The following is a 27,804-nucleotide window of genomic DNA, read 5'->3' on the forward strand; positions in this document are numbered from 1 at the left end:
GGGAATGAAAGTCCCAGCCCCACTGCAGCCACAGGGTGGGGGAACGCACAGCCCTTGCTCCTGACATAGCTCTGAGAGGGGCTCAAAGCTTCAGCCGAAGGTCGGGGACACACAACCCTGGCTCCGCCCCCACCATTGACAGCTGAAGCCGAAGTCATGGAGGTCTAATAAAGTCACAGAATCCATGACTTTCGTGATCTCCGTGACTAAATCGTATCCTCAATCATCATTAATGTACTTGTAATGGTGGCTTGTTGCTGGAGGGCATGGGGCTAGCCATCTCCGATTACTGAAGAGGCATGCCTGTGCTGGATAAGATAATTCCCTATAAAGGAATAGAAAGCCTGCCTGTCCCCTGCTAGCCATGTCTTGACCTGGGGTTCACAGCCAGAGCAGGAGGCTGCTCTGTAAGTCCTGTCTCTGGGGAGGAGAGCTGGTGTGGGATGTAAATTTGTCCCATGAACGGCTTCCCAAATTGGGTCCCCCATAGTTCAGTGGGTGGGCTCACCCCTGCCTCTGACTATCTGGGAGCAAGCGTTGAGGGATATGTGCCTGACTGGGCAGCCACAGCAGGCAGGGTGGTACATATATTGCATGGATGAGGCCCACGTAACATAGAGTGTGGCATATGCAGCTCACAATGGTAAATAGGCTGAGAACTACTGCTATAGTTAAGCTCTTTAGTGTGACATAACTGACAGACATGTTTGAATTTATGATGATACCCTTTGCCACCTTGGAAAACTCATGTAGTCAGCTTGGATTTACGATAAATGCCAAGAAGACAAAATAGTTGCATCTTGGAAAGTGGATAATAGAACAAATTTTGAAGTGTATCATTGGTGAAGATGTAGAACAAATAAAATTTTGTATACTTAGGAAGCTTGATCAGTGCTGACTGTTCCATCAGAGATGAGGTTAAAAGGAGATGTGCCTTAGCTACAAGTGCTGCACAAAAATTAATGAAATTATGGACCGATAAAAACATTACCTTTGGCACCAAGGTGAACATTTATCAAACCAGTGTACTAACTATATACTGTATGGTCTGGAAGCACTTACATTAAATAAAACAAACATCAGGAGGCTGAAGGCAGCTAAAATGGCTGTTTTTTAAAAAAAAAGAAAAGATTATGATCATGGGGTCACTGTAGAAGACAAACATGATAGGATGCCAAAGAAAATAACGCTAGCACAGCCAAGATCAGTTTGGCCTAAAGGCCGACCATCGACTAGATGGTAGGACATTGAATGCAGAGACGTGATTAGGCTGGATTTAATGGAGGAACAAGCCATTGGCAGGAATGAATGACAATGCTGTACTGCACCCCATGTCTGCAGAGATGCTCTGGGTTGAGAGAGATGTAAAATAGTTTGCCAATATATCAAAGTCCCTAGATGACTTCTTGGAGTCATTGACTTTTCTCCCTTTTTGGATTATTAAAAATCTTTGCTTGTGGTATAGAAGCTTCTGTTCAGGGAGTGGACTTGATGGGGCGATTGCTTGCAGTGTGAATGTAATTCTGATGGCTCTTTGAAGATGGGTCAATGTGGCTCTCATCATAGGTATGCATATGCTTCAGGAGGGTCCATGGGGGTTGTACATGTGCCCTTTGCCATCTTGCTCTTCTGTACAAGGGTGTAAAGGGCTGAAGGTAAAGGGCTGCCTGTGGCAGTAAGACACAACCTGGTTAGTCTGCCCCACTAGTTCTTAGTTTTGACCAAATCTTCTGATAAATCCTCTGAATATTTTCAGAACTCTTCTGATTACCTTGATTGTTTAATCACTTTGACTTTGAGTACAGAGTACCATCTGGACAGAATACTAATAGCTAACCTCCCTCCTTGGACCGGGCTCCCTAATGTGGTGGACTGAATCTGCAGGCTTCTAGCCCTGTCCATCCTATGGTAGACTAATGGCCTTAAAAATAGACACAATGGGTGCCTCTTATGTACAGGAGAGTAGCACATACTGAGCAGATGCTCAATGTGCCTGAAATTCTCCACTATGATGCTGGAGTTGCAAGATGTGAGGCTGAAACACCAAGTTCAGGAACAAGTCATGAGGATCTCCTCACCCTTGGACCTATGCATGAGCTCCAAAAGCCTGATAGTGGCCAATCCAGCTTCATCCAACACCCCATATAGCATAAAGGCTACACTGAAGACCAACTCAGAGAAGATGGCATTTGGAAAGGACATGGTATCGAAGCTGACCCCAACATCCATCAACTGGCAATCCAGCCACTCTCCAACTTTGAGTTACATCTTTGTGCATGCCAACTGTCACCTAGAAAGTCCAACTGGGCTTGGACTCTGCCAATGTTCTCTTTCAGGAGCTTGTCTGAAAGCTATTCAGAAGTTTGAAAAGGCATCATTATGAGTTGAGATAGATGGCTCTGACACTGCTGTGAAGTCTGTGGCCACCATGGTGACAATGTGCAGAGTGTTGTGTTTGCACCAGACTTTGACACGGGGTGCATGCATAGTCCCAGCAGGCACTACTATTAAAGAAATTCTGCTCTTGTGTGCATGAAGCTCATGCATACCTACAGTGGGATCCACAATGACTTACATCTCGAAGAACCAGAGTTACTTCAGGATAAGTAACCATAATTTTATAGTGGACAAGTTCCATCAAAGTGGGAAGGCTTTGCGGTATTTCCCAAAGAGTGGTCAGACTTCATAGTTGTTTAAGTGGGCTTTGTCCTTGTTTTTCACATGCTTCATACAGATGAGATTTGTGCTAAACTAGTGAAGTGCAACTGCATTGGTGGTCCAGAGATTGAAATGTAGTCTCCAGTATAATTGGGAACTGTTCCATCTAGAAGAGGGGAAATTTTCAGTAACTATGGTTAAATGTTCCTAATCCTGTTGAGATATAGTTAGAAGTCTTAATGGGATATAAAAATGGGCAGAAATCTACTAAAAATAAAAAGCAAATCCCATCATAGCTGTCAAAAGAAACAGTACTCTGGTTCTACCTCATTACTGCCTGTTTCACATTCATTTTTTGTATTCTGTTTTAAGCTAGATTGTAAGCTCTTCAAGGCATGGACCTTGTCATCTGTTTGTGCAGTGCCTAGCACAAAGGGTCCCCAATTCTGCCCAAATACAAATTATTATTATTATATACTTGTATCTATCACACCTATACATCTATATAATGCTACCCATAGTATCGAGTTACTGAATACAACTTGTTAAATGTTTATAACATTGCAAATAAATAGGCTCTGTTCTCAACGTGTAGGATTTTCACTTTTATTTAGACATTTCTTAAATAGAAGCAACATATCTTTTGGTGGTGGTGTTTGATCTTCCTGAAAAGGTGAGCTTTCCGTCAGGTACTGAAGGCAGAGTAGAATCTGTTATGATCTCCCTTAGCATGGTGAGTTAGAACCTAAAACCCAGCACCAAAAATGCTTTTTCTCTAACTCATCCTGGTCATTTATATTTACTGTGTCCTGATGAGCATGATGTTCTTGGAGTATCCTGGATAGCAAAGCAGTTTGAAGTATCCCACTTTGCTCATTAATCTTATCTCCATTGTGGTGACTTTAAAAGTCAGTTGTTGGAGGTCCTAAATATTAAAAGAGAGGGACCTGCCACAAAACAGTGGTCTTCTCCCAAATGAAGATCAGGTAAATGCAGGTATTTTTAAAAGTCTGTGAATAGGAATACTTAGTTCAGGTCAATGGCAGGATTAAGATCTGAGATCACCTGAATCAACAGAGCTAGCATTGGATGCTGTGTCACTGAAGCTTGAAATCCTACTTCTGTGATGGGAAGTATGAGTGTTTGTAGCCTTTGAAGCACATGATTCCTGATCTGAAACCTCTAACTCATAGACTCTATAATGTGCTTTTCTGGTAGTTTATAATATGCTTTTTCTTACATTTCTTAAGCGTTATGAATACTAAATTTCTCTACCTTGAGGAGTTCACAGTTGAAAAATAGTTAATTAAGTATAAATCTTTGTTTATTGCCATGCAATCATATACTTGAGGTAAATATTTTACCATGTGAACTGAATGTTAAGAGAAGAAATAAGTTTGAAAAGTAAATAGGTTTTTTTTTTTTAAATTTATTTATAGGGGCTCAGAACTTTGATGTCATCAGACTTTCAACATATCGGACTGCCTGCAAACTGAGATTTGTGCAGAAAAGATGTAATCGTAAGTCATAACACTGTACATTTCTGTAAGCAGCTTGATTACTACATATGTACTTGATTTGAGAACATACTATACAAGTAAACTTAAAGAGCAAAGATTATAGTCTGGCAATTGCTATAACAATCATGTAAACCAGATTGTACTTTATTTTAGAAAATGAAAACAGGGATGGAATAATTAATTAAAGAGAAGTGAAGTTTGAAACCTAAGAATTCATTTAATTCACTTAAGAATATTTACCATACAGTATGATCTAAGGAGTTAAGTTTTGTAGTAGGTTAGTTAGTGTTTTCTCATACTTCACCACAATTCATTGATTTCATAGCTCATAAATATAAAGATTAATCCATAGGGTAATGTATGATAATAGTCTTTACATTAATTCTTCAGACTAAGTTGCACTATATTTGTGATCTATTGTGTTGATCAGTATGGAGCACAAAGCAGAGTAGATGTATGCACTTAATAAATCCTTCCTTCTCTTGGATGACCCTGGATAAAGTGGAACTGCTGTAGTTCATTTGTGGGGAAAGGCAGAGCAGGACTTTGGGGAACTGTGCAGTAGGTACGCACTTTGTGTGCGGCAAAGCACAACTCCTCACAGAATTTTCTAGGTGCAGTTGAATGGAGGGGATGGTGCACCTGCTTTAAGGGTTACTATAGCAACAGCCAAAGGGATTGTATGTGGTTTGTCAGAGGATTCTTTTCTCTCTTCTCATTCCTGTGGAGACCCACTTAATCAGGCTGTGCTCTGAGGACAACAGTTGCCCCTTAATTCATACAGGTGAGTGAAAAATACTTCCCCTGGATCAGCCCAAGACAATATTTATTGATATTTTTTTTCCCCAAGCCCTTTATTTTTGGCTGCCACTTGCATAGTTTTAATAACCTATCTTGTTAAACAGCTTTTGTTTTCAGTTGTCTCATAGCTAGTGGAGGATAGGTGTGTTGAAGTGCTGCCTTAAACCTTCCCATATAGTCTCTTTTGCTAAGGTTACAATTCTGATGGCCCAAGGATAAAGTTCTGAAAGTTTCCAGATCAGGTTTCCTATTATGGTAGCTAAATATATAAATATTTGAAAAAAGAAAAATTGAAGGTGGGTCTCACTTGCTACTCTTCTTCCTATTTTACTCTTAGAAAATAATGATAAAGCCACCTTTATACTTAACTAGGAGGCAAGTCAATGGTGAACATACAGCTTGTTCTTACAGAGATGCTGTTTTCAGATTTGCTTTTACACCATTTTAAAAGTGTGATATATGTTCCATTCTTGCAAGTGTGGAGGGGAAAGGCCGGAAGTTCTCTAGTTCTGCCCAATTTATTTTGGGGTTGCACACAAAAAATATAGACAGAAAAATACCCATTTACAAGCATAATTTGGAAAAATATACAGTATTCATTTCAGGTCAACCAGAAAGATAGCATGACATATTTTGGGAAGCAGACAATGGATGATAGGAAGAAAAAAAAAGAAAGGAGAGGTCAGCAGTCATGTGAGAGTTCCAGAGGGGTAGCCGTGTTAGTCTGTATACAGCAAAAACAACGAGAGTTCTGTAGCACTTTAAAGACTAACAAATTTAATTTCAGTAGGCATAAGCTTTCGTGAGCTTCAGCCCACTTCCTCAAATGCAGTTGGTAGAAATAATACAGCCAATATTGGCAACATATATAGGAGGCAACATTGGCTGTATTATTTCTACCAACTGCATCTGAGGAAGTGGGCTGAAGCTCACGAAAGCTTATGCCTACTGAAATTAAATTTGTTAGTCTTTAAAGTGCTACAGAACTCTCGTTTTTGTTTTTGTTTTTGTTTTTGTTTTTTTTAAGTCATGTGAGATTACATCTCTGATAGGGTCAGAAGAAACAAAAACAAGGTGCAACAGCCTTACATACCATATAGTTTATTTAACATGTCCTGATCAGTGACTCGACAGAAATCAAACTGTACTGCCAAGTGGAAGATGCAAATTCAATACTTGTTTTGACTTTTTCACAATGTGGTAGGAAGCTCTAGGAACATCGGAACAAGCTGTAGTTGCATGTCTTAAGAATTCCTCATGTGGCTTATTCAAGGTTGAGCTAAAAAGGGAAAATAAGTATTGTCATTTATTGCTTATCCGAAGTGTAAAGAAGGCCTGAAACTTCTTTTTTGAACTCCTATTTTTGTTCTTTACATTAGAAATTCATGTTTTGTCTACCTTGGAGAGCTGATAAATTGAAGAACTGGTATGATTATGATGGTACAAGTACCAAGGAAGTAAAAACCTTGTTAAACTTGGGCCTGATCTAAACAGAAAGTTGCACCAATATAACTAAAGATGTGATATTGCACTGATTTTAGGTAAGGCAATGCAATTTCATCTGTGGACATTGCTTTAAATTGATGTACGACTTGCCTAAACACAACATGCACTCAAACTATATCAGTTCAGTCAAAACATTACATCCCTCCTATTGTGGGCACAATTACAGTAGTAATATACAGCAGTATAGAGGTACTCTATACAGGCAGTTGTAAAATGCCTATACAGCAAGGTGGATATGTTAAACTGATAAAACGTTGTCTACACTAGTGGTTGTACCAGTACAGCTATTTTGATTACTAAATACAACACTTCCTAACTGAAATAGTTATGCTGGTATAAAAATGATATAGACTAGACTATAGTGTTCACACATAAGCAGTTGCACCAATTTAACTAGGGCTATGACTACGTTGCGCTGCAGTATGGACCTAGGGATGTGAATGAAGAGTTCACCAAAGTGTTGTGCTCTAACTGTCCTGCCTGGATCCTGCTCACGCTAACTAAAAGGTTTCTAGTTTGTGTTAACATAGTCCTCTGTCAAATAAAACTACACTAACACAAGCAAGGTACTTTTAAGTTTGCAACAGAAGCATTAGCATGGGACAGTTTGAGTGCAACACTTTGTTGCGTTTGTCAGTACACATCCCCGATGTCTGCAATACAGTGCAGAGTACACAAGGCCTAAATTGGTGCAACATCACAATTTTAGTTAAACTGGTATAATGTGTACAAGGCCTAAGTAGGGTGTGTTTTAGTCACCATTTAAAATTCAGGTGTTATTTGGGTTTATTAAAACCTACTTAACTAAGGGCATGTCTACAATAGTGACTGTACATGTGCCCATGCATCTGGTTGTCCTATAACCCCGCAATGTCCTTGTTTAAACCCCAGAAGCATGTGTCTAAAGATGAGTAGAGGGAGAGTAAACTAGTATGAATGAGGGGTGTGGATAAGTAAATGCCTCAGGCTCAAACATGACCCCATATCCATACCAATTTGCAGTGTGGAGTAAGGAGCACGTACCAGATCTCAAGTTTCAATAGTTATCCACCTCCAGTACCACAATGCACTGAATGCTTTTCTTCCTGAACCCTGCCAAATCTCTAAAGGACCCTGTCTTCTCGTTTTCACCAATAGTAATGAGCTTTGATGATGATATCAAAACAGATTTTCGCTGCAATCTTTTGATCAATGTAGGTAAATATGGATCCTACTCCGAGAGCAGCCACCTGGCCCACCAACTACACTTCAGTGCTGTTAATGTGTGATTGGAGTACACTGTCCTCCATGATTTTCCCCAAAGCAGAAGTAATTTGTACCTCTACCAGGAAATTTCACAGAGGCTGGATCAACACTGGCCCATTCCACGAAGGCATCAAGCATTTGAGGTTCCTGTACAGGAAGGCAAAAGGATAGAACAGTCATAAGAACATAGGAAAGGTCATACTGGGTCAGACCAATGGTCCCTCTAGGCTGGTATTCTGTTTTTCAACAATGACCAGTGCCAAATGCTTCAGAGAATGGAAAGAAGAGGGCAATTTATTGAGAGATCCATTCACTATCATCCAGTCCCAGCTTCTGACAATTGGAGGTTTAGGGATACCTGGAAGATGAGGTTGCACCCCTGGCCATCTTGACTAGTAGCTATTGATGGATCTATCCTCTGTGAACTTATCTAATTCTTTTTTGAATCCAGTTATACTTTTGGCCTTCACAATATACCCTTGCAACAAGTTTCACAGGTTGGCTGTGCGTGGTGTGAAGAAGTACTTCCTTAAATTTGTTTAAAACCTGCTGCCTATTCATTTCATTGGGTGACCCCCTGGTTTGTGTGTTATGTGAAGGGGTAAAGAAGACTTCCTTATTCAATTTCTCCACACCATTCATTATTTTAGAGACATCTCTTGTATCCCCCCCCCCCCCCCCCTTAGTTGTCTTTTCTAAGGTGAACAGTCCCAGACTTTTTAATCTCTCCTCACTTGAAAGCTGTTCTATGCCCCTCATTGTTTCTGTTGCCCTTTTCTGGTGTGGTTTTTTCTCTCTTCTCTCCTCCTCTCTCCCTCCCCCCCCCCCCATTTCTAATGTATCTTTTTTGTGATGGGATGACCAGACTTGCATGCAGAATTCAAGGTGTGGGGATACTATGGATTTATAAGGTGGCATTATGATATTTTCTGTCTTATTGTCTAGCCCTTTCCTAATGGTTCCTAATATTCTGGTAGCTTTTTTGACTGCCACTGCACACTGAGCAGATGTCTTCAGAGAACTATCCATGATGATCTGAAGATCTTTCTTGATTGATAGCAGCTAATTTAGACCCCATCATTTTGTATGTATAGCTGGGATTATTTTTTCCAGCCTACATTGTTTTGCAGTTGTCATCACTGAATTTTCTCTTCCTTTTTGTTGCCGAGTCACCCAGTTTTGTGAGATCCATTGTAACTCTTCGCAGTGTGCTTTGGACTTAACTATCTTGAGTAGTTTGGTATTATCTGCAAACTTTGCCACCTCACTGTTTACCCCTTTTTTCTCATCATTGATGAATATGTTGAACAGTATTGGTCCCAGTACAGACCCTTGGGGGACACTACTGTTTACCTCTCTCCATTCTGAAAATGCCCTATATTTGTAGCCTGTGTTTCCTGTGATTTAACAGTTACTGATCCATGAGAGGACCTTCCCTCTTATCCCATGAATGCTTATCCCATGACATATCAGAGTTAGTAGTTCTGCATTTTCATATCTGAGTTCCTTCAGAACGCTGATCATAGCTTTAATATCATTACTAATTAAAATATCTGCAGGAATCTTACACCAACTACCATGATATCAAATTTCTTCCTCTTAAAATGGATTTTTAGCCAAAAGCACTTTCATAAAATGCTCAGAGAGGGCTACAACAGTCATACTTTCATCTGGCAAATAATCTTCCTCCCTGACCAGACTTGTTTTAACCAAAGTAACATCAGCTGCAGTTTCCCTCCATGCCATACACCTTTTCCCATTAATTTCTGCACTGCTGATGAACTCATTATTATTGTTCCCATATTTAGCTTTAATATGAGTCCTAAGGCTAACTCCTTCAGAGACGGCAGTAACAGCATTAGCACACACAATGGCAGTGTTGGGCTTTATCTGGTTGCCTTCCATGCTTAAAGAGTTAGAATTTGTTGGGTTTTTATGGTATTTAGGATTGCTGGTCTGTTTTTCAAATTTGGACACTCTGGCTTGATATTTGTAAGCATACCACACAAATGAAAGATCTCGTCTCCCTTAGAGTAAGAGTTTTTATGTCCTGGCCTCCCAGGAGTTTTTCTAACAGAAGTGGGGCTGGACCTACTTTTAAACCTTCGCTCCTTTTAAACTGGGGGATAAACATTTCATAATTTCTGTTCTCTACATAAACATCAGCAATTTCTGCAGCCTTTAAGACTGAATCAGGTTCTCTGTCACAGATAGCTGTTTTAATATTTTCAGGAACAATGTCCAAAAAATTGGTCCAATAAGTAATTAAATCCAGACGTTAATCAAAATTCCCAAAAGCTTTTTGCTCCCACAACCCACTTTTTAACAAAACCCATACATTTATGAGCACATTCCACAAAAGTACAATCATTAGACATTTTATAATTTCTATAAACATGTAGGATTCAGGAGTGACCTTGAATCACTTTAATACAGAATCCTTAAACAGCACATAATCTAAAGCCTCTTGCTCTCTTAATTTATTAAATACCTCTCTGGCTTTTCCAGTCAACCTGGTTAGCAGGATAGGCTTTTGCTGTTCATCTGGGGCTTTGTGAAGAATGCATAGGCATTCACAGTTAGACAAAAATTGCTCTATGTCTTCAGTATTTTTATGAATGGGACAAATCCTTCCCCAGCTTTTGCTGTTGGGGGAGGGGGGAGGGTGGAGTTTTAGGCTGTGGCAGATTCTTTTGCTCTTCCAAGACTTGGAGCTGAAGTCTGGCAACTTCTTGTTCAGCTTCCAACTGTAGCATTCTCTTTGGTGATCTTTTTCTTGGATTTGAGCCTCTGCTAGCCATCTTTGGTAAGCTTCTTTTTCTATATCAGCTATAGAATCATTGAATCATAGAATATTAGAGTTGGGAGGGACCTCAGGAGGTATCTAGTCCAACCCCTGCTCAGAGCAGGACTAACCTCAGCTAAATAATCCCAACGAGGGTTTTGTCAAGCCGCAGCTTAAAAACCTCCAAAGATGGAGATTCCGCCACCTCCCTAGGTAACCCATTCCAGTGCTTCACCACTCTCCTAGTGAAAAGCTTTTTCCTAATGTCCATCCTAGACCTCCCCCACTGCAACTTGAGACCGTTGCTCCTTGTTCTGTCATCTACCACCACTGAGAACAGCCTAGCTCCATCCTCCCTGGAACCCCCTTTCAGGTAGTTAAAGGCTGCTATCAAATCCCGCCCCCTTCTTCTCTTCTGTAGACTGAACAAGCCTAGTTCCTTCAGCCTCTCCTCATAAGTCTTGTGCTCCAGCCCCCTAATCATTTTTGTTGCCTTCCGCTGGACTCTCTCTAACTTGTCCACATCCTTGTTGTAGTGGGGGGCCCAAAACTGGACACAATACTCCAAATGCGGCCTCATCAATGCCTAATACAGGGGAATGATCACTTCCCGTGATCTGCTGGGATGTTCCAACTGTTGCTTGTTTTTCACTGCTAGCATTCTAACTGATTCTCCTTCAGCAGCTGCATCTGGGGCAGATGAGGGCAGAGCCCCTGCTTTCTAATCACTGGCCATTAGCAGATTTTTCAGTTCTTGATCTGTGGCTTTCCCCTTAAAGGACAACCCCTTTTGTGAGTACAAATCTTCAAGGGCTTTTTTGTCAAGACCCTCATATGATCTTTGTCAACAAAAAAGAATGGCTTGGGTGTGTGGTTCTTCCCCATGTTCTCTGCAGTGAAGATCAATGTAAAGAATTGATTTAGCTTCTCTGCAGTAACATTGTCTTTCTTGAGTGCTCCTTTAGCACTCCATGGTCCAATGGCCCTTCTGCCTGTTTGGCAGGCTTCCTGCTTCTGATATATGTAAATACATTTTGCTGTTATTGTGTGTCCTTAGCTAGTTGTTCTTCAAATTCTTGTTTGGCCTGCCTACTTATACTTTCACACTTTGACTTGTCAAAGTTTATCCTCCTTTCTATTTTCTTAACTAAGATTTGACTTTCAATATTTAAGGGATGCCTTTTTGCCTCAGAATGCCTTTTTTACTTTGGTGTTTAGTTATGGTGTCATTATTTTGGTCCTCTTGCAGTTTTTGTTTATTTGGGGTATACATTTAGTGTGAGCCTCTATTATGGCATTTTTCAGTTGTCTCCATGCAGTTTGCAGGCATTTCACCCTTCTGATGGTTCTTTTTAATATCCATTTAGCTGGTTTCCACATTTCTGTGTAGTTCCCCCTTTGTGAAGTTAAATGGTACTATTATGAGTTTCTTTGGCATTTTCCTCCCTACAAGGATGTTAAATTTAATTACATTATGGTCACTATTATTGAGTGATTCAGCAATATTCATCTCTTGGATCAGATCATGTGCTCCGCTTAGGACTAAATCAAAAATTGCCTCTCCTTTTGTGCATTCCATGACAAGTTGCCCCAAGAAGTAGCCATTTAATATGTCTAGAAATTTTATCTCTTCATCCCTTTATTAGGTGATATGTTCCCAGTCAGTATGGGGATAGCTGAAGTCCCCCATTGTTATTGGGTTTTCTGTTTTTTGTAGCCTTTCTAATCTACCTGAGTATTTCACAGTCACTGTCACCATCCTGATCAGGGGGTCATTAGTATATCCTGACTGCTTTACTCTTATTGTTCAAGCATGATACGTCTGCACAGAGATGCCATGCAACTATTTGAGTCATTTAAGATTTTTATTTTATTTGACTCTGCTTTCTTTCACTAGTAGTGCCACTTCCCCACCAGTACGACATTCTGTGTTATTCCTATATATTTTGCTGTCTGGTATTACCACATCCCATTGATTATCTCCATTCCACCACATTTCCATGATGCCTATTATATCAATATTCTCATTTAATGCCAGGCACACTAGTTCACCCGTTTTAATATTTAGACTTCTAGCATTTGTATAAAAGCATTTGTACATTTGTCAGCATGTCACTGTCCGATGGAATGCCAATGAGGGCCAGGCTGAGGAGTCAGCAGGGAATGTACAGGATGTGCTAGAGCAGGGGTGTCAAGCTCGCTGATGGTGACAGGCCAAATTCACCTAACATGCCCTTCACAGGGGCCGTGCAATACCCGCTGCCGAAAAATTCGGGCTATCTTCCATTTTCGGCGGTGCAGCCCTTTTCGGCGCAGGATTTCGCGGGAGACCCTGATGCCGCTTTAAGGGATTTCTGCAGAGGATGGTATTGCTGCTTTAAGACAAGTGGGCCCTCTGCTGACAGATCTCTTAAAGGGGCAATGCCACACGCAGAGAAACTTTCGGGGGCAGCACAACTCACTGAAACACTGGCCAAATGCGGGCCCCATCAAAAAGGTTCGTGGGCCAAATGCGGCCCGTGGGCCGTATGTTTGACACCCCTGTCCTAGAGGATGAGGTGCATGCGTCTTTTGCGCCTTTACCCAGAGGAGCTAGCAGAGACCCCCTGTGCCCCCCACCTCCAAACAAACCTGAGGAGGACCCCGAGCTACAGCAGGAAGCAGAACCTGAGGCTGGTAAGTTATAACGAACCCCCATCCTCCCTGTCAGTATCCCCTCTTGCTCTTACATTGCTGATTTTAAGTCTAGTCCCTGCTCTGCTCAACCCAAAAATGTCCCTGAGCAAGACACTGCTATAAATCAATGATTTTATTGGTTTCTGGGGAGTCACTGTTATGCATTTGGCCGAAGCTCTGTCTTAAAAACAGATTATTAGTGAGAAATCACTGTGCCCCTTTGTGTGTATGTTTCTCTGCCAGCAATCAGGCAGCAATGAACCAGGGAATGGGAGCAGGTGGATTTACCAACTCCCTGGTTGAGTATAGGACAATTGTAAAAATTGTAGAAAACTTAACTTTAGACAAACTAAGTAACAGCTGTCTTTCATCTCTTGGAATATTACATATTTTCTGTACTTTTACTACCCAACCCCAATCTTACCATCCTCTTACAAATCTGAGCCATGTGGAATGGGGAAAAGGTTTGAGGTGGAGCGGAAGCTGTGAAAGGGGAGGGGAAAATGTTGCAGAAAAGTTAGTCACAGCAGTCCTTTCTCCCTTGGAAGATTGTAAAAATTTTCTTTTTCCTGTCCCTATCCCTGGTGTTTGGCTTTGCCACATACTAAGCCATGCTTCACAAGCAGGGGAAATGGGAGAAAGATCCGTTCTGGCATTTGGATAAACACAGTGTGGTGTCCCTTTGCAGTGGAGAAGTGAGGGGCTTGTAGTGCTGATCTGAAACTTCAGGGGAGGAAATACAGTTGCAGTGTCTTTCTTTTCCTGTCCATTTCACCATTGTTAGACAGGCACAGAGGCAGGATTTTCTGGTGTTGCTGGAGGTGTGCTATTTGTTGTTCATATCTCCCTTTTCACAGAAACTCCATATGTTAGCTGAGAATGTTATCAATTTCCAGTTGAATTGCCTCCTAGTCCTGTAAGTATATTTCAGCAAATTTCTGGTGTAGCAGAAAGTCCAGCTAGGTTTTGAGGTTCAATGGCAGTGTGCATATCATCTTGGCCCACCTTCAAAGCTGCCCAAACCCCTCCATTCAGCAATATGTAGGGGGTTACCATTAGCAGAAAGGTCTTTGGCATAGATTGCCAGATCTTCTCCACAGGACTGGAAAGCCACCTCTTTTCTGGTACCTTGAAAACTGTGATGTTCTTCAAATGTTGGCCAGCCTTTGAAGAAGAAAGTGAATACTGATAACACCCTACTCCCTGCTGCTCTGAGATACTATGAACATTTTACATTTTAAAAAACATTAGTACATTTTTCTTACCATTCCTAACCTCTGCTGCTTCTTCATGGACTGCAAAAGTTGTCTGAGAACCAAGGATATTTTAACAGGTGCTTTCATGGAATGATGAATAGTATCATAACTGTGGCCTGCCAGAGCAAAATTATTTATGTGGGGGGATTTCTCAGCTTCTTCCAAAGGAAAAAATATGCTACCCTTGTCTTTGAATTGGCAGGACCTTCATCTCCTGAGAGGGAAACCATTCTGTCAGGAGGGCAGGTGCAGCACCTCAGAGACAGGAGAGGCAGACGGAGAAGGACCCTGGAAGAACTACACAGAGGGATGAACAGGAAGAACCAGGAACAGCATGAGTTCTTCAGGACATGAGAGGATTGGGCTCTCCAATAGGAAGACACACTGGTGAACTGGTTCATGGAACAGGAGGCAAGCCATAGAGGAAGGGAGCATTCCCTATTGGAGAGACTCATAGAACTGATGGCCAAATGAGTTTGGAGTCTGCCTGCTTCCATGGCCTTTTAACGTGTCTGTGAACAACTGCTGCCACCACCTTCTCTGGCTGCCATCTGGGGTCTGACTAAGCCAGAGGACCTAACCCCTGTGTGACCGGAGCCTGCAGGATTTCTGGGACCACATCTTCCACTGGCACCTAAAATCCCTTGCAGGGGGAACTCCTGAGCATCCAGGAAGGGAATGATGAGCCTGCAGGAGTCCCTGAATCCCACCAAGTGTCCGCCTCCAAACCCTGTACAGAAGATGTCCTTGGTTGCGTCCAAGAACAATTTTCCTTTGTTGTTTCCCCTTTGTCAGGGGGAGGGCAAGGAGACAGGTGCAGAGACATTGACATTTGGCTGGTATTCATGGATTCAGTCCCATTATGTTTTAAATACCGTTGGCTTACATTTCTTTTTAAAAATATATTACTTACACATTCCATATAGTACTTTTAATAAGTGTTGTTGTTTCTGTGACCTGTGTCCTAAGTATGATGAACATAAGTTATTTTTAGGTTTGGGATTGGGCCCCACAATTAGCAGCACATGAATTGCAATGGTGTAACTGTCTGGTGCCATTACACTGCAGATACTTTTCTGTCTGCACCCTCCCCCCGCACCCTTTTTGGAAATATCTGAAGTCCCAAGGATCTATGCGAGGGATGGGGAAGTGCAGTTAGTGTTATGTGCTTAGAGAAAGCATTAATAGTTGTCAGTGCAGCAGAACATGCAACATGGGTACATAAGCATCTTTATGGCTTAGTTCACATGTAGAAAATGTAAACACAGTTCAGATAACAGTATGAGCGTCTGCCATTATCCAGTGATTAAAGGTCCCCCTGTCGTGTCGTGTCGTCGTGTCGTCGTTCTTCCCTCCCTCCTCTTCCCCCCCCCCCCCCCCCCCCGGGCGCAGCCCGTGGAAGGACGAGTTTCGACCTTGGGACTAGTGCTCCATAAGAGCTGCTAAGTGCAGTTAGCACCACTGACAAAGAACAGTTTAAAAAATGGATGTACCCTCTTGTACAAAGCACATTTTGATAAGGTCATTAAGAGAGATTGAGCGCTTCCAATAACAAGTTTGTAAACAAGTTTGAACAATAAAATCAAAAGCATTGCACAATGACTACATTACAATTTGGCTGCCACCCTCCACACCACAAACCCAAACCTAAATTGTTAACCCAGTGGATGTGCCCTATTGTAATTCTCTCTGATATGCAAAGTGTCTTAGGAATGAATGTCTGACCTTTGGCTACAGGGGTACAAAACTCTCACAAAGTTATGTAGCCCCACAAGTATGTGCCAACGTCCCCTTGTGCTTTTTCCAGCACTGTTCAAGGTGTGAAGGCGTCCTTCAGAACATGTAGATGTCATCCTTTGCCTAGATGTGTGCACATATGGCAGCTGTGATTTCCCTTGCTCACTGGGAACCAGGACCAGTGTGCATGTGGGTGGAATATGGCTGCTTATACAGAGTTTGTAAACCAGACTTGTCCTGAGCCTGTTCGGTATGGAAGCACTCTCCTTCACCCTCATAAACATTATGGAGTGTGCAGCAGACAAGTTATATGAATGGTGTTTGCCTCATTGGCATCCAGATAGGTCTGTAGGCAGTGTCAACAAGATTTCTGCCTTCTAAAAGTGCACACCGTGACCATTCTGCAGCTAGTGAACTTGTTAGTGGGTATAAGGTACTGCATACTGGTACCCTGCCTCTGCAACTTTGGGGCTAGTGCCGTACAGATCTCAAAAAAGTTTGCCTTTGTCATTTTGAAATTGTTTTGCTACTCCTGGTCATCCCAGTTTTGTGGAATGAACCTTTCCCATCAATCGGCATGGGTTTCCGGAGCCCAGAAACAGCAACGCACTATGTGAAGCTGGTTCACAAATAGTTCCTGTAGTAGTAGTTGCTCAGTGTCATCCTTGTCCTTCTTCCTCTGCTACTAGAGGAGTTGCTTCTACAGCCACAGTATCAGCTTGGTTGTGGTGCAATGTGCAAAGTCCAAAATTGAAGCCGCCTGGTTTCAAGAACTCAAGAAGCCCAAATAGCTTCTGTGTATTCCTGGTTGCTAACACAATGGCACAGATCAGTCCAGGCTGGCTGACAGGAATTCAAAAATGGGTCTAGCCCACCCAGAAAGAGGATGCATGGGACAGAGAGAGTGGAATCATGGAACTTTTTTATTTTGACTCTAAGTCCCGAAGGAAGGCATGGTAGTCCAATATGCACACTATTAGTTTGGTTTACGTTTTGCTTAACAACAAACGCATGTCATCTCAGTGTAAACTAAACCCCCCATGCACACAAGGCTTTAATTACTGGTCAGGTCGATATTGTGTTTGCATAGACAATGAAATTAGATAGTAATCGCTGGCACATAGGCAACCATCAACTTCTAGTTCAGTGATCAATCCATTTTTATCTGTCAGACTTTCTAATATAGAAATACCCTGAGTTGGTTGGAATGCTTTGTGTGCTACTTGAGCCGCAGGGCTAATTATATTAGCTGACAGCAGCAGAAAGTTGTTATTCCAGAGGGAGATGGGCTGCTGGCTCCTTCGAGTGCAAAGAGAGTGCAAACTGGTAGGTACTCTCCTTTCCAGGAGGTGGGGGGCTCCTGCCTTACATGGTACCCCTAGATTGGGGATGATGGGGCTACGTGCTGAGTCCAGGGATAGGTGTGGTGGAACCTTGCTTAATACAGGAATTTCTGTTACATGGCATGTGCTGCTGCTGCTATTTTGGCAGCTGCATGAGCCTAGCTCTTTAGAATGTTCAAATTCAGTTCTTCTAGGCATGCTTCCAAAGCTGCACACAGAAATATTGAAATGAGAAACAGCCTTATACATACATGGGTACAAGACTATGTGTGGCTCTGTTTTTATTCAGAAGCTGACCTGGTACTTATTTGTTTAGCACCAAAAATGTGCTCAGCATTGCAGAAATAAAACTGAAGATAACCCTTTTCCCAAAGGGATTACTGTCCACAAAGCAAATGGAAAAGATTCACTGCCCTATGAGGATAGTGGCTTGGTGTGTTAGGCTTTCAGTTCCACCAAAGCTTTAATTTACTCAAGGTACTTGTATGGCCCATGCTACCTTAATATATAAGCACCTTACAATCTTTAATGTGTTTTTCCACAAGACACCTCTGAGAAATAGGAAGTGTGGTTATTCCTATGTTACAGATGGGCAACTGAGGCATGAAAAGACTAAGTGATTTGCCTGAGATCACACAGGAACTCTGTGATGGAGTAGGAAATTGAACCAAGATCTTCCAAGTCCCTGGCTAGTGTCTTAACCATTGGACTACCCTTAGTCTCTGAGGATAACATTACAAATATCACACTAATAATAATGGATTAGACACCACTGCTGATGGCACCTGTCATAATGACAAGATCAAGGAAGTAGAATGGTTGAAGTGGTGTTTATAAAGGGAACCCTGTCTTGCTCTGTACTTTATTAGAAGGCTACTGTGGAAAGAAACAGACAAAACATTGAAAAGCCATTTCATTCAATGATCAAAAATGTGCACTCTGTGAATAGGGTGCAAGCTCCAATGAAGCAGCGGTCCATAGTAACCTTTGCCTCTTGGAGTGCTGTGTTTTGTGCCGCATAAAATACTCTATTACTGTCTGTGAAATAGTTGCATGTGACCAAGTTTCTTTATTGTTTTCCTTAAAAACTTTAAGAAAAGCACTCAGGTCTGGAAATGCCAAAGCTAAGGTTGCCTGAATGACCTAAAATATGTCCCAGTAATTAGACTTTGCCATAATGCATGCACACAATGGAGCACAGTTATGGTTTAGAAAGAGAGCAAACTTAATTTAAGTACTTCCTGACTTTTGAATGCTTCACTTTGCAGCCTTAGATTTCTTTTATGGGAATATATATTATAGCTTAACAGCTCTTAAAGAACTAATAAAATAGGGCTAGACTAAATGTTCACTATAACCTGATTTTGACAATTGAAGGATTTGCTAGATGGCCTGTGAGATATTTTTGTGACAGAACACATTGTGAGGAATATAATTTATTCTCCAATTTGGTAATTTTAATAGGAAGCCCTCTTCTTCTCCCCTTTCTGAATTTTCTAGAGCATTCTGTATAACATGTTTAAAGGATGGATGCTGCTTTTCTAAAATACCAAAAATTAACATATTATCCAAAAGTGGTGTCTCCTCTAAGAGAGTAAATCTGGACATTACAAAAAAATAACAGTTAATTTCTTTCTTTCCTTTTAGTCCATCTTGTTGATATCTGGAATATGATTGAAGCCTTCCGAGACAATGGCCTTAACACATTGGATCACAACACAGAGATCAATGTGTCTCGACTGGAAACTATCATTTCATCCGTCTACTACCAGCTAAATAAACGCCTTCCTTCTACTCACCAGATCAGTGTGGAGCAATCCATCAGCCTTCTCCTCAACTTCATGATAGCAGCATATGACAGGCTAGTAACTCCTCCAGTTGCATTCTTTTATTAAACTAGTTCATTTAGTTAGGCACACCCTGCTAAGGGCTGTGCCTAAATTTCATAAAGTGGAGCAGATTGCACATCTTTAATATAGTAGTGTCGTCTCCAGAGAATTACACATCACAGCAAGCAATGATCCATCTTTAAAATCTTGTTCTTGAGTAAGATGAATCACAGCCTGCTGGGATCTGTACATCTCCACAGACTACATAATGGGATTAAAAATAAAGGGCAATCATGCTGTGTATGAGGGCTCTTAACTGGCCATATCTAGTTCCTGGGTCATATTGTAGCCAAGTCTTTTTGTGAAATGCTAGTTAAAATAAAAAATAAAATTCACTTAACAGTAGTGGTATGAGGTTGCTGTAAAACTGCATGATAGGAGAGGCTTAAATTTATGTGCATGCAGTTTCTTAATTAAATCTGGTGCACAAGACTATTTTAATACAACAAATGTTTTGATAGTACCGGTAAGTCTTGATCCCTCCTAGAGGTTGGCAAGGAAGGGCTAACCCTTCATCTTCTGGGTGAAAGAAGGATCACAGTTGTCTGTTCACAGCATGGCATTTTCTTTTGGTTTGGTATGGGACCCTTAAACATATGTCCAAGTTCCTTCCTTTCAGTTTTCTTGCAACAAGGGTTGACCATGTTCATAGGACCTGTTCACCCTCTTTTTGGGTAGAAGTTTTTTTCTCTGTGGGATCTCTGAATGACAGCTGTAGAGTTCCAGCTGTTAATTAGCAGCTCCACATTTTTTTGGAACGTCATCTATAGTCTTTCATATTGTTCTCCCCCTTATCTTTTCCTTCCTTGCCCAGCCTTCCTTTTCTGTTCTTGCCCTCTCCCATAACATTGCCAGGGAATTGTTCAGTCAATGCACTCATGGAGAGTGGGATTTCCAACCCAAGCGCAATCTATAAATTTATCTAAGGATCTCAAATACCTATTCTGTTTACAGAGTCCAGGCTTCGACCTCTCCTTGCTTGACCCAGGTTTGAAGCAATCCCAATGGGGAGCTGAGCTCCACCCAAAATTCCAGAGACTGTAGACCAGGATCTGTGGCTTATTGGTCACAGAGCCTAAAACAGTACAAAGCTCAGCACATAAGTGAATTAGCAGCAGTGAAGAAACAGGCTTCAAATCCATAGACAGTGAAAAAATCCAGCAAATCAGATAACACTCTGAAATGAAAAAGGCAGACCACAACAATTCAGATGCTAAGCAGGTAAGAAGATGCCCCGCTTTCCTCCTCAATTGTGTGTTCACTGCTCAGCAGTAAGAGGTCCTCCCTTTCACAATCACTCGCTGCAGAGGTATTCCACTATATTTTCATGACATTGGGAAAGCAAGTGTAACACTCAAGGGAATGTAAGGATTAGATTTACAAGTGCTCTGTCCCTGTAAGGATTGAAGGTCATTGTTGTTATAGCCAGCAAAGAGAAGAAAGCCTCTAAGCATAGAGAATGATAGAAATATTTTTGAACCAGGAATGAACCTGAGCCATTTGTTTGTCAGAGGTGGAAAGGAAAATGATACAGCAGATGCTGAAAGAGGAGTCCAAAGCTTTCTCCAGAGATGAGGGAGACTTGTGACAGACCCTAAATATGCCCAGTGCCCTGTGATGGGATGTTTGATGTGGTGGGTTCTGAATTACTACAGAGAATTCTTTCTTGGTTGTCTGGCTAGTGAGTCTTGTCCGCATGCTCAGTGTTTATCTGATTGCCATATTTGGGATAGGGAAGGAATTTTCCCCCAAGGCAGATTGGCAGAGGCCCTGGGGGGGTTTCGCCTTGCTTTGTAGCATGGTTCACGGGTCACTTGCTGGTGCATTCTCGGTACCTTGAAGTCTTTAACCATGATTTGAGGACTTCAGTAACTCAGTCATAGGTTAGGGATCTATTACAGGAGTAGATGGGTGAGGTTCTGTGGCCTGCGTTGTGCAGGAGGTCAGACTAGATGATCATATTGGTCCCTTCTGACCTTGAAGTCTATGAGGTTCCCTAGTCTGCAGATGCATATCAAGTTATATGACAAGCAACCTGTACAGAAGACTTACATCTCAGTGTCTCATCCACTATACAAAGAGCTCTCCTAAACAGAGAGTGGATCACAAAATCAACTTCATCCTATTCATCACCAGTAGTATGTTTCTGGAACATGGATGGTAGTCTAAGACTATGCAAGACTATCAAGAATTGTATAGAAAAACCATACCAGACAATCCATTGCTCGAATCAAAGATGTCCTGAGTGGATTAGAAGCTAAATCTTGGTTCTCTTCCTTAGATAAAGGGAACACATACCACCAAGGTTTCATGACTGAACAAAACCATCGCCTCACAGTCTTCATTACTCCATGTAGTGAGTTAGAGCATCTTGCAGAGCTTGGAGATGAGTTGGATGGTTCCCTATTGAATGGTGTCCTTGTCTGCAGTGGCACTTTTGAAGAACACATGGAGAATGTAAGAGAATTACAACAGTGGCAAAAGCATGGAATTAAGCTGAAAGTTTCTAAATGTGACCTCTTTGAGAGAGGCACATTACCTGGGAATGATGGTATCTGCTGAAGGTTATAAGATGAATCCAGCTGACACCAAGGCTGCTCATACTCTTTCAGGGAAAGCACCAAACACCATAGGAGAACTTTGCAAGCTGCTAGGCTCTCTCACTTACTATCCAAACCTTCATTGAAAACTTTTCTCAAATAGCAAAACCATTGTCTGATTTGTTGACTTTTCCATTGGAATCTGACACACAGCAGTGTCAAAAGTGAACTCAGAGAAAAAAAAAAAAAAAGAGCCAAAGTACAAGAAAGAGATCTGGACAGATACCTTCCAAACAGCAAGTTACCCAGAAAGAACAACATAAAAAAGTTTTAAGCCATCTGATTAACTGCCTGGTGCAGCCACCAATAATACATTATCTCAATTTTGCCATACCCTTTATCCTTCACATAGATGCTTCCAATAAGGGACTAGGTGCAGTCTTATACCAACATCAGAAAGATAAACTAAGAGTCATTGGTTATGGGTCAAGAACGCTAATTGCAGCTGAGAAGAATTACCACACTCACTCAGGAAAGTTAGAGTTTCTACCTTTAAAACTGGCTGTAACTGACAAACTTTGTGACTACCTCTATTATGCACAATCCTCCATAGTTTACAGGGATAACAAACTGCTAACCTACGTCTTCATCTCTGCCAGGCTAAACACCACAGAACATCAAAGCAAGATCTCGTCCAGGAAAATCTACTGTGGACGCAGATGCTTTATCCAGAATGCCCCTTGATGTGGAAAAATATATGACAGAATGCACAGAAGAAATAAGCAAAGATGTTAATCCTGTCGTATGTTCTTGGATGTACAAAGAGATGGCAAGGTATCTTGGTTAGCAACTATTACTACCAACCCTTTGGCAGCAGAAGACTTCTCCATGGGCATTAAATCCACCATAAAGCCTATTCCATAAGCAAACATTTTGGCAGTGTGATGGTGTGTACTGGACTCCCTGGCCACCTCCTGGAGGCCTCATAGTCCTACCATACCCAGCCCCAGTAAAAGAGCAGAAGAGGTGAGTCACTGAAAATCAACCTGAAAAAGATAAACTGGTGTTAGAGAGCAGGGGAAAAACTGAGAGAGAGCAGGCACGTGCACACCCGATAGAAGATGCTCATGTGAGGTGAGTCCTTGGGTCATAAACTGAGAGAGAGAGCACAGGAGGATGTGTTAAGTTTTCTGCCCTGATGCATGAAAGGCATCAGTTGCATTTGGATGCAGATGGAATACTTTATTGGAAAACCAAGTTTTGAAATCAACTAGTGTTTCCTAAAAAATACAAAAAGCAGGTATATCAATAACTATATGAAGAGATGGGACATTTAGGAGCAGAGCGAGTAATTATTCCTTCAAAAGTTTGGTTTTATTGGCCACAGATGAAGAGGGACTTCAAACGTTGTCACTGGAGTCTGTACATACGTCAAGCAAAAGAAACCTCGTCAACCTAACAGAGCTCCATAACTAACATAATTACAATAGACCTATTTGAGATTGTGTCACTAAACTTCTTACATCTAGACAGATGCAAAGGAATCACTTCAAACTAGGTTTGTCCACCTATAGGTCAGGAAAGACTATGCAAACATGATCTTCAATTACTTGGTTTTAAAATTTGATTTTCCCAAAAGGATCCATCATGACCAAGGAGCAGATTTTGAAAATAATATAATTCAGAAAGTTATAGCACTACTGTAAAATAGCAACATCTCACACAACCCTACATCACCCACAGTGCAGTGGACAAGTAGAAAGGCTGTGATTTGAACTCTGCTAGCTATGCTGAGAACCTTGCCATAAAAACAAAAGTCAAACTAGAAGAACTCCTTTAAGAAGGCAATCTGTGCCTATAACTGTACATGAAACGAGGCTATACTCTTCGATTTAGTCTATGGAAGATCACCACATTTGCCCATTGGCATCACACTTTATCTACCTATAAACACTGAGTCTGCACCTGAGGACTTTAAAGACTACATTGTGAAATGGAGACATCATTCCAGAAGCTCGACAGAAGCCTATAAAATGGCATCAATATGTTCTAAAAAAAATCTATTGCCCTCTTACCAGGTGACAGAGTACTTACCCTGATTCTTTGAGAGAGATGGGGACCGGGCAATTTGTGATCTATTGGGCAGATAATATTCATGTAGTATTTCAAAGGAAAGGGGATAGTCCAGTCTATGAAGTAAAAGCAGAAGATAGAGAAGGATGTTGTAAAGTTCTTCTCCACAATCTTTTACTTCCTTGAGACTTCTTACTCTTGGAGATTACACTATCCTCTAAACCACCACCGAGGACCACACAGAGAACAGGGAGAACTAATGCAATAAGAGATCAAAATGAGGACAGGAACTTGGATTCCTGTGATTCTGATAGCGAGAGTGAAGATGAAATACATTATGTGATGGTACCAGATATTGCCCATGGCACAGAGACTCTGAATCCAAAAGCAGAAACATTTAATTTACGACTGGGAAATGAGGATGATATTAATGCTGTAAACTTGGAAATTGCTGATCAAAGTGATGTAACATTTGAATCAAAAGCTGAAACAGAATGAATTCCAGATTGAGATGAAGAAACCTGAAACCAGTAGTGCACAAAAGGACACATCAACAGAACAATCCCTTGACATTCAAGGTTGTCTGACTAGAGAGATGAGTCCACAGACACTGACATATGAACATTTAGGGGCACATACTTATCAGTATCTAAATCCACCTATTGGACTACAACAAGAGGAAGATTAGGGAAAGTGTGGGCCCTTTACAGAATGGGGAAGGCAACCTAGTGCCAGAGGATGTGGAGAAAGCTGAGGTTCTCAGTGCCTTTTTTCCTCTGTCTTCACAGACAAGGTCAACTCCCAGACTACTGCACTGGGTGGCACAGAATGGGAAGGAGGTGAACATCCCGCAGTGCTGAAGGAACAGGTCCAAGACTGTTTAGAAAGATTGGACATACACAAGTCCATGGGGCCAGATGCAATGCACCAAGGGTGCTAAGAGAGTTGGCTGATGTGATTTCAGAGCCATTGGCTATTATCTTTGAAAGCTCATGGCAATTGGGGGAGGTCCCTGATGACTGGAAAGAAGCAAATATAGTGCCCATCTTAAATAAAAGGAGGAAAGAGTATCCAGGGAACTACAGACCGGTCAGCCTCACCTCAATCCCTGGAAAAATCATGGAGCAGGTCCTCAAGGAATCCATTTTAAGGCACTTGGAAGAGAGGAAGGTGATCAGGAACAGTCAACACGGATTCACCAAGGGAAAGTCATGCCTGACCAACCTGATTGCTTTCTATGAAGAAGTGACTTGCTTTGTGGATGTGGGGAAAGCAATGGACGTGATATACCTTGACTTTAGCAAAGTTTTTGATACGGTCTTTCACAGTATTCTTATCAGCAAGTTAAAGAAGTCTGGGTTGGATGAATGGACTATAAAATGGATAGAGAACTGGCTAGAGCATAGGGCTCAACGAGTAGTGATCATTGGCTCCATGTCTAGCTGGCAGCCGGTCACAAGCGGAGTGCCCCAGGGGTCGGTGCTGGGGCCGGTTTTGTTCAACATCTTCATTAATGATCTGGAGGATGGGGTAGATTGTACCCTCAGCAAGTTTGCAGATGACACTAAGCTGGGGGGAGTGGTAGATACCCTGGAAGGTAGGGATAGGATACAGAAGGACCTAAACAAACTAGAGGATTGGGCCAAAAGAAATCTGATGAGATTCAACAAGGACAAGTGCAGAGTCCTGCACTTAGGACGGAAGAATCCCATGCACAGCTACAGACTGGGGACCGACGAGCTGGGCAGCAGTTCTGCAGAAAAGGATCTGGGGGTAATAGTGGATAAGAAGTTGGATATGAGTCAGTAGTGTGCCCTGGTTGCCAAGAAGGCTAATAGCATATTGGGCTGCATTAGTCGGAGCATTGCCAGCAGATCATGGGAAGTGATTATTCCCCTCTATTCGGCATTGGTGAGGCCACATTTGGAGTATTGTGTCCAGTTTTGGGCCCCCCCACTACAACAAGGATGTGGACAAGTTGGAGAGAGTCCAGCAGAGGGCAACAAAAATGATGAGGGAGCTGGAGCACAAGACTTATGAGGAGAGACTGAGAGAACTAGGCTTGTTTAGTCTGCAGAAGAGAAGAGTGAGGGGAGATTTGATAGCAGCCTTCAACTACCTGAGAGGGGGTTCCAGGGAGGATGGAGCTAGACTGTTCTCAGTGGTGGCAGATGACAGAACAAGGAGCAATGGTCTCAAGTTGCAGTGGGGGAGGTCTAGGATGGACATTAGGAAAAAGGTTTTCACTAGGAGTGTGGTGAAGCACTGGAATGGGTTACCTAGGGAGGTGGTGGAATCTCCATCTTTAAAGGTTTTTAAGCTGTGGCTTGACAAAACCCTTGCTGGGATTATTTAGCTGAGGTTAGTCCTGCTTTGAGCAGGGGGTTGGACTAGATGACCTCCTGAGGTCCTTTCCAACTCTATGATTCTATGACTAGTGAATACACCTTGGTGTTGTCCTCCTGTTTGTCACATGCCATAACAACTGCCTATTCCTTTACCTTATCCTCTTTCTGTCCAAGACTGATGTAGTAATGTTGGTGAAAAATGATATTGACCTATGGTATGGATATTGCTCTAAATCAAGTGTTTCATAGTTCTGGATAGTTTGTTGTCATGTTAATTTAATACATTTTCTGAAGAGCTTGACATATGCGCTGTGAGTTGGAGTTATATGAGTAAGCCTATGATCATATAGGAAACATCATTATATTATAAGTAAAGTCAAGATTTTATCACAGGTATTTTTAGTAAAAGTCACGGACAGGTTGTGGGCAATAAACAGAAATTCACAGAAGAGAGTGCTAAGCACCTGCCCCTGGGGCTGTTGTGGAGCCTGCAAGTTCAAAGTGGGAACAGGGTGGAAATCACTCCCACACCATACTGCATATACCATACTTATCTGAGGGGCAGAGACTCTAGAGCTGCAGTCCACATCTGTCCCAGCAGTAAGACAAAGTCATCTTCAACATCCTGCAGTCCAGAGAAAAAAGGAAGGTAATGCTTTCTATCCACAGGGGACATCTGGCATCCCTTGCTACCATGCTTGCAAAGGATGGTTGATTGTTTTATACTAGGTCTCGCAGTTTGAGTTCTGTTGCTCACCCTCCTGCAAATTCATTGGTTATCATAGCAGTCTGAGAATTACATGTCTCTGAGAACTTCATTCTCTGCCCCTCCAGAGAGGGAAGTCAGAAGATTGGATGCCATTGGCAGGAAAGTCAACTCTGGTTATTAAAGTAGCAAGCTATGTAGCCCTTTCTTTTCTCGATGAATACATCCAGCAGAAGCTGGCTAAAGTGGTTGCCCAAGGAAAAAAAACTTCTGTTCAGACCCTGCGGGTAGCATATGACATTTTTGATACAGAGGCAAGATTTGTAGCCTCTTCATGGACATTCGTGGCTATGGATGCCCAGTTCAAAATTTATGATCTTCCTTTTGAGAAGAAAGAATGTTCAGTAATAAAATGGATAAGATCTTACAGCACACTAAAGAGGCAAGGTCAGCTGCGAGAGTTGTAAGGCTGACCCAACCTCCCTGCTCAAGAGACAATTTTCTTTTTAAGGTTTCAAGTACCAAGACAGTATGTTTTCTGTCGTCCTTTGCACAGATGAAATACCAGCCTCATGGGCAGCCTCTTCAACAAGCTGCTAAGAGACAATACAGAAATAAAACAAGATAACTGGGATCTTTTTCTGGAGGCAGCCCAATCTTCAGCCTTCCAGCCTCTGTTTTGGTGGGTCTTCTGGGAGTACAGAACCAAATACATTTAGTT

At 41.8% G+C, this 27,804-nt stretch overlaps 1 protein-coding gene and 1 long non-coding RNA gene across 5 annotated transcripts in view; one reads left to right on the top strand and one right to left on the bottom strand.

Annotated features, from left to right (window-relative positions):
* The window catches only part of DTNB (dystrobrevin beta), a 326,819-nt gene that overhangs the window by 25,714 nt on the left and 273,301 nt on the right, over positions 1 to 27,804 (top strand). For 3 of the 4 annotated variants that reach the window (XM_067550478.1, XM_067550479.1, XM_067550480.1), the window contains exons 3-4: positions 4,098 to 4,178; positions 19,175 to 19,388. In XM_067550478.1, coding sequence (XP_067406579.1) covers positions 4,098 to 4,178; positions 19,175 to 19,388 — 295 coding nt within the window. Of the gene's footprint in view, positions 1 to 4,097; positions 4,179 to 13,155; positions 13,192 to 19,174; positions 19,389 to 27,804 lie in introns of those variants that run through there. The other variant, XM_067550481.1, reaches the window with a different exon arrangement.
* Positions 6,134 to 19,427, bottom strand: LOC137154717 (uncharacterized). Its single transcript, XR_010920287.1, has 3 exons — positions 19,327 to 19,427; positions 7,805 to 7,877; positions 6,134 to 6,258 (listed from the first exon to the last, which is right to left on the bottom strand). It is a non-coding gene; the product is annotated as an uncharacterized lncRNA (long non-coding RNA).

Source organism: Emydura macquarii, unplaced genomic scaffold, assembly GCF_026122565.2.
Source record: "Emydura macquarii macquarii isolate MOO-44397 ecotype Brisbane River unplaced genomic scaffold, CSIRO-AGI_Emac_v2 contig_1300, whole genome shotgun sequence".
NCBI lineage: Eukaryota > Metazoa > Chordata > Testudines > Chelidae > Emydura > Emydura macquarii.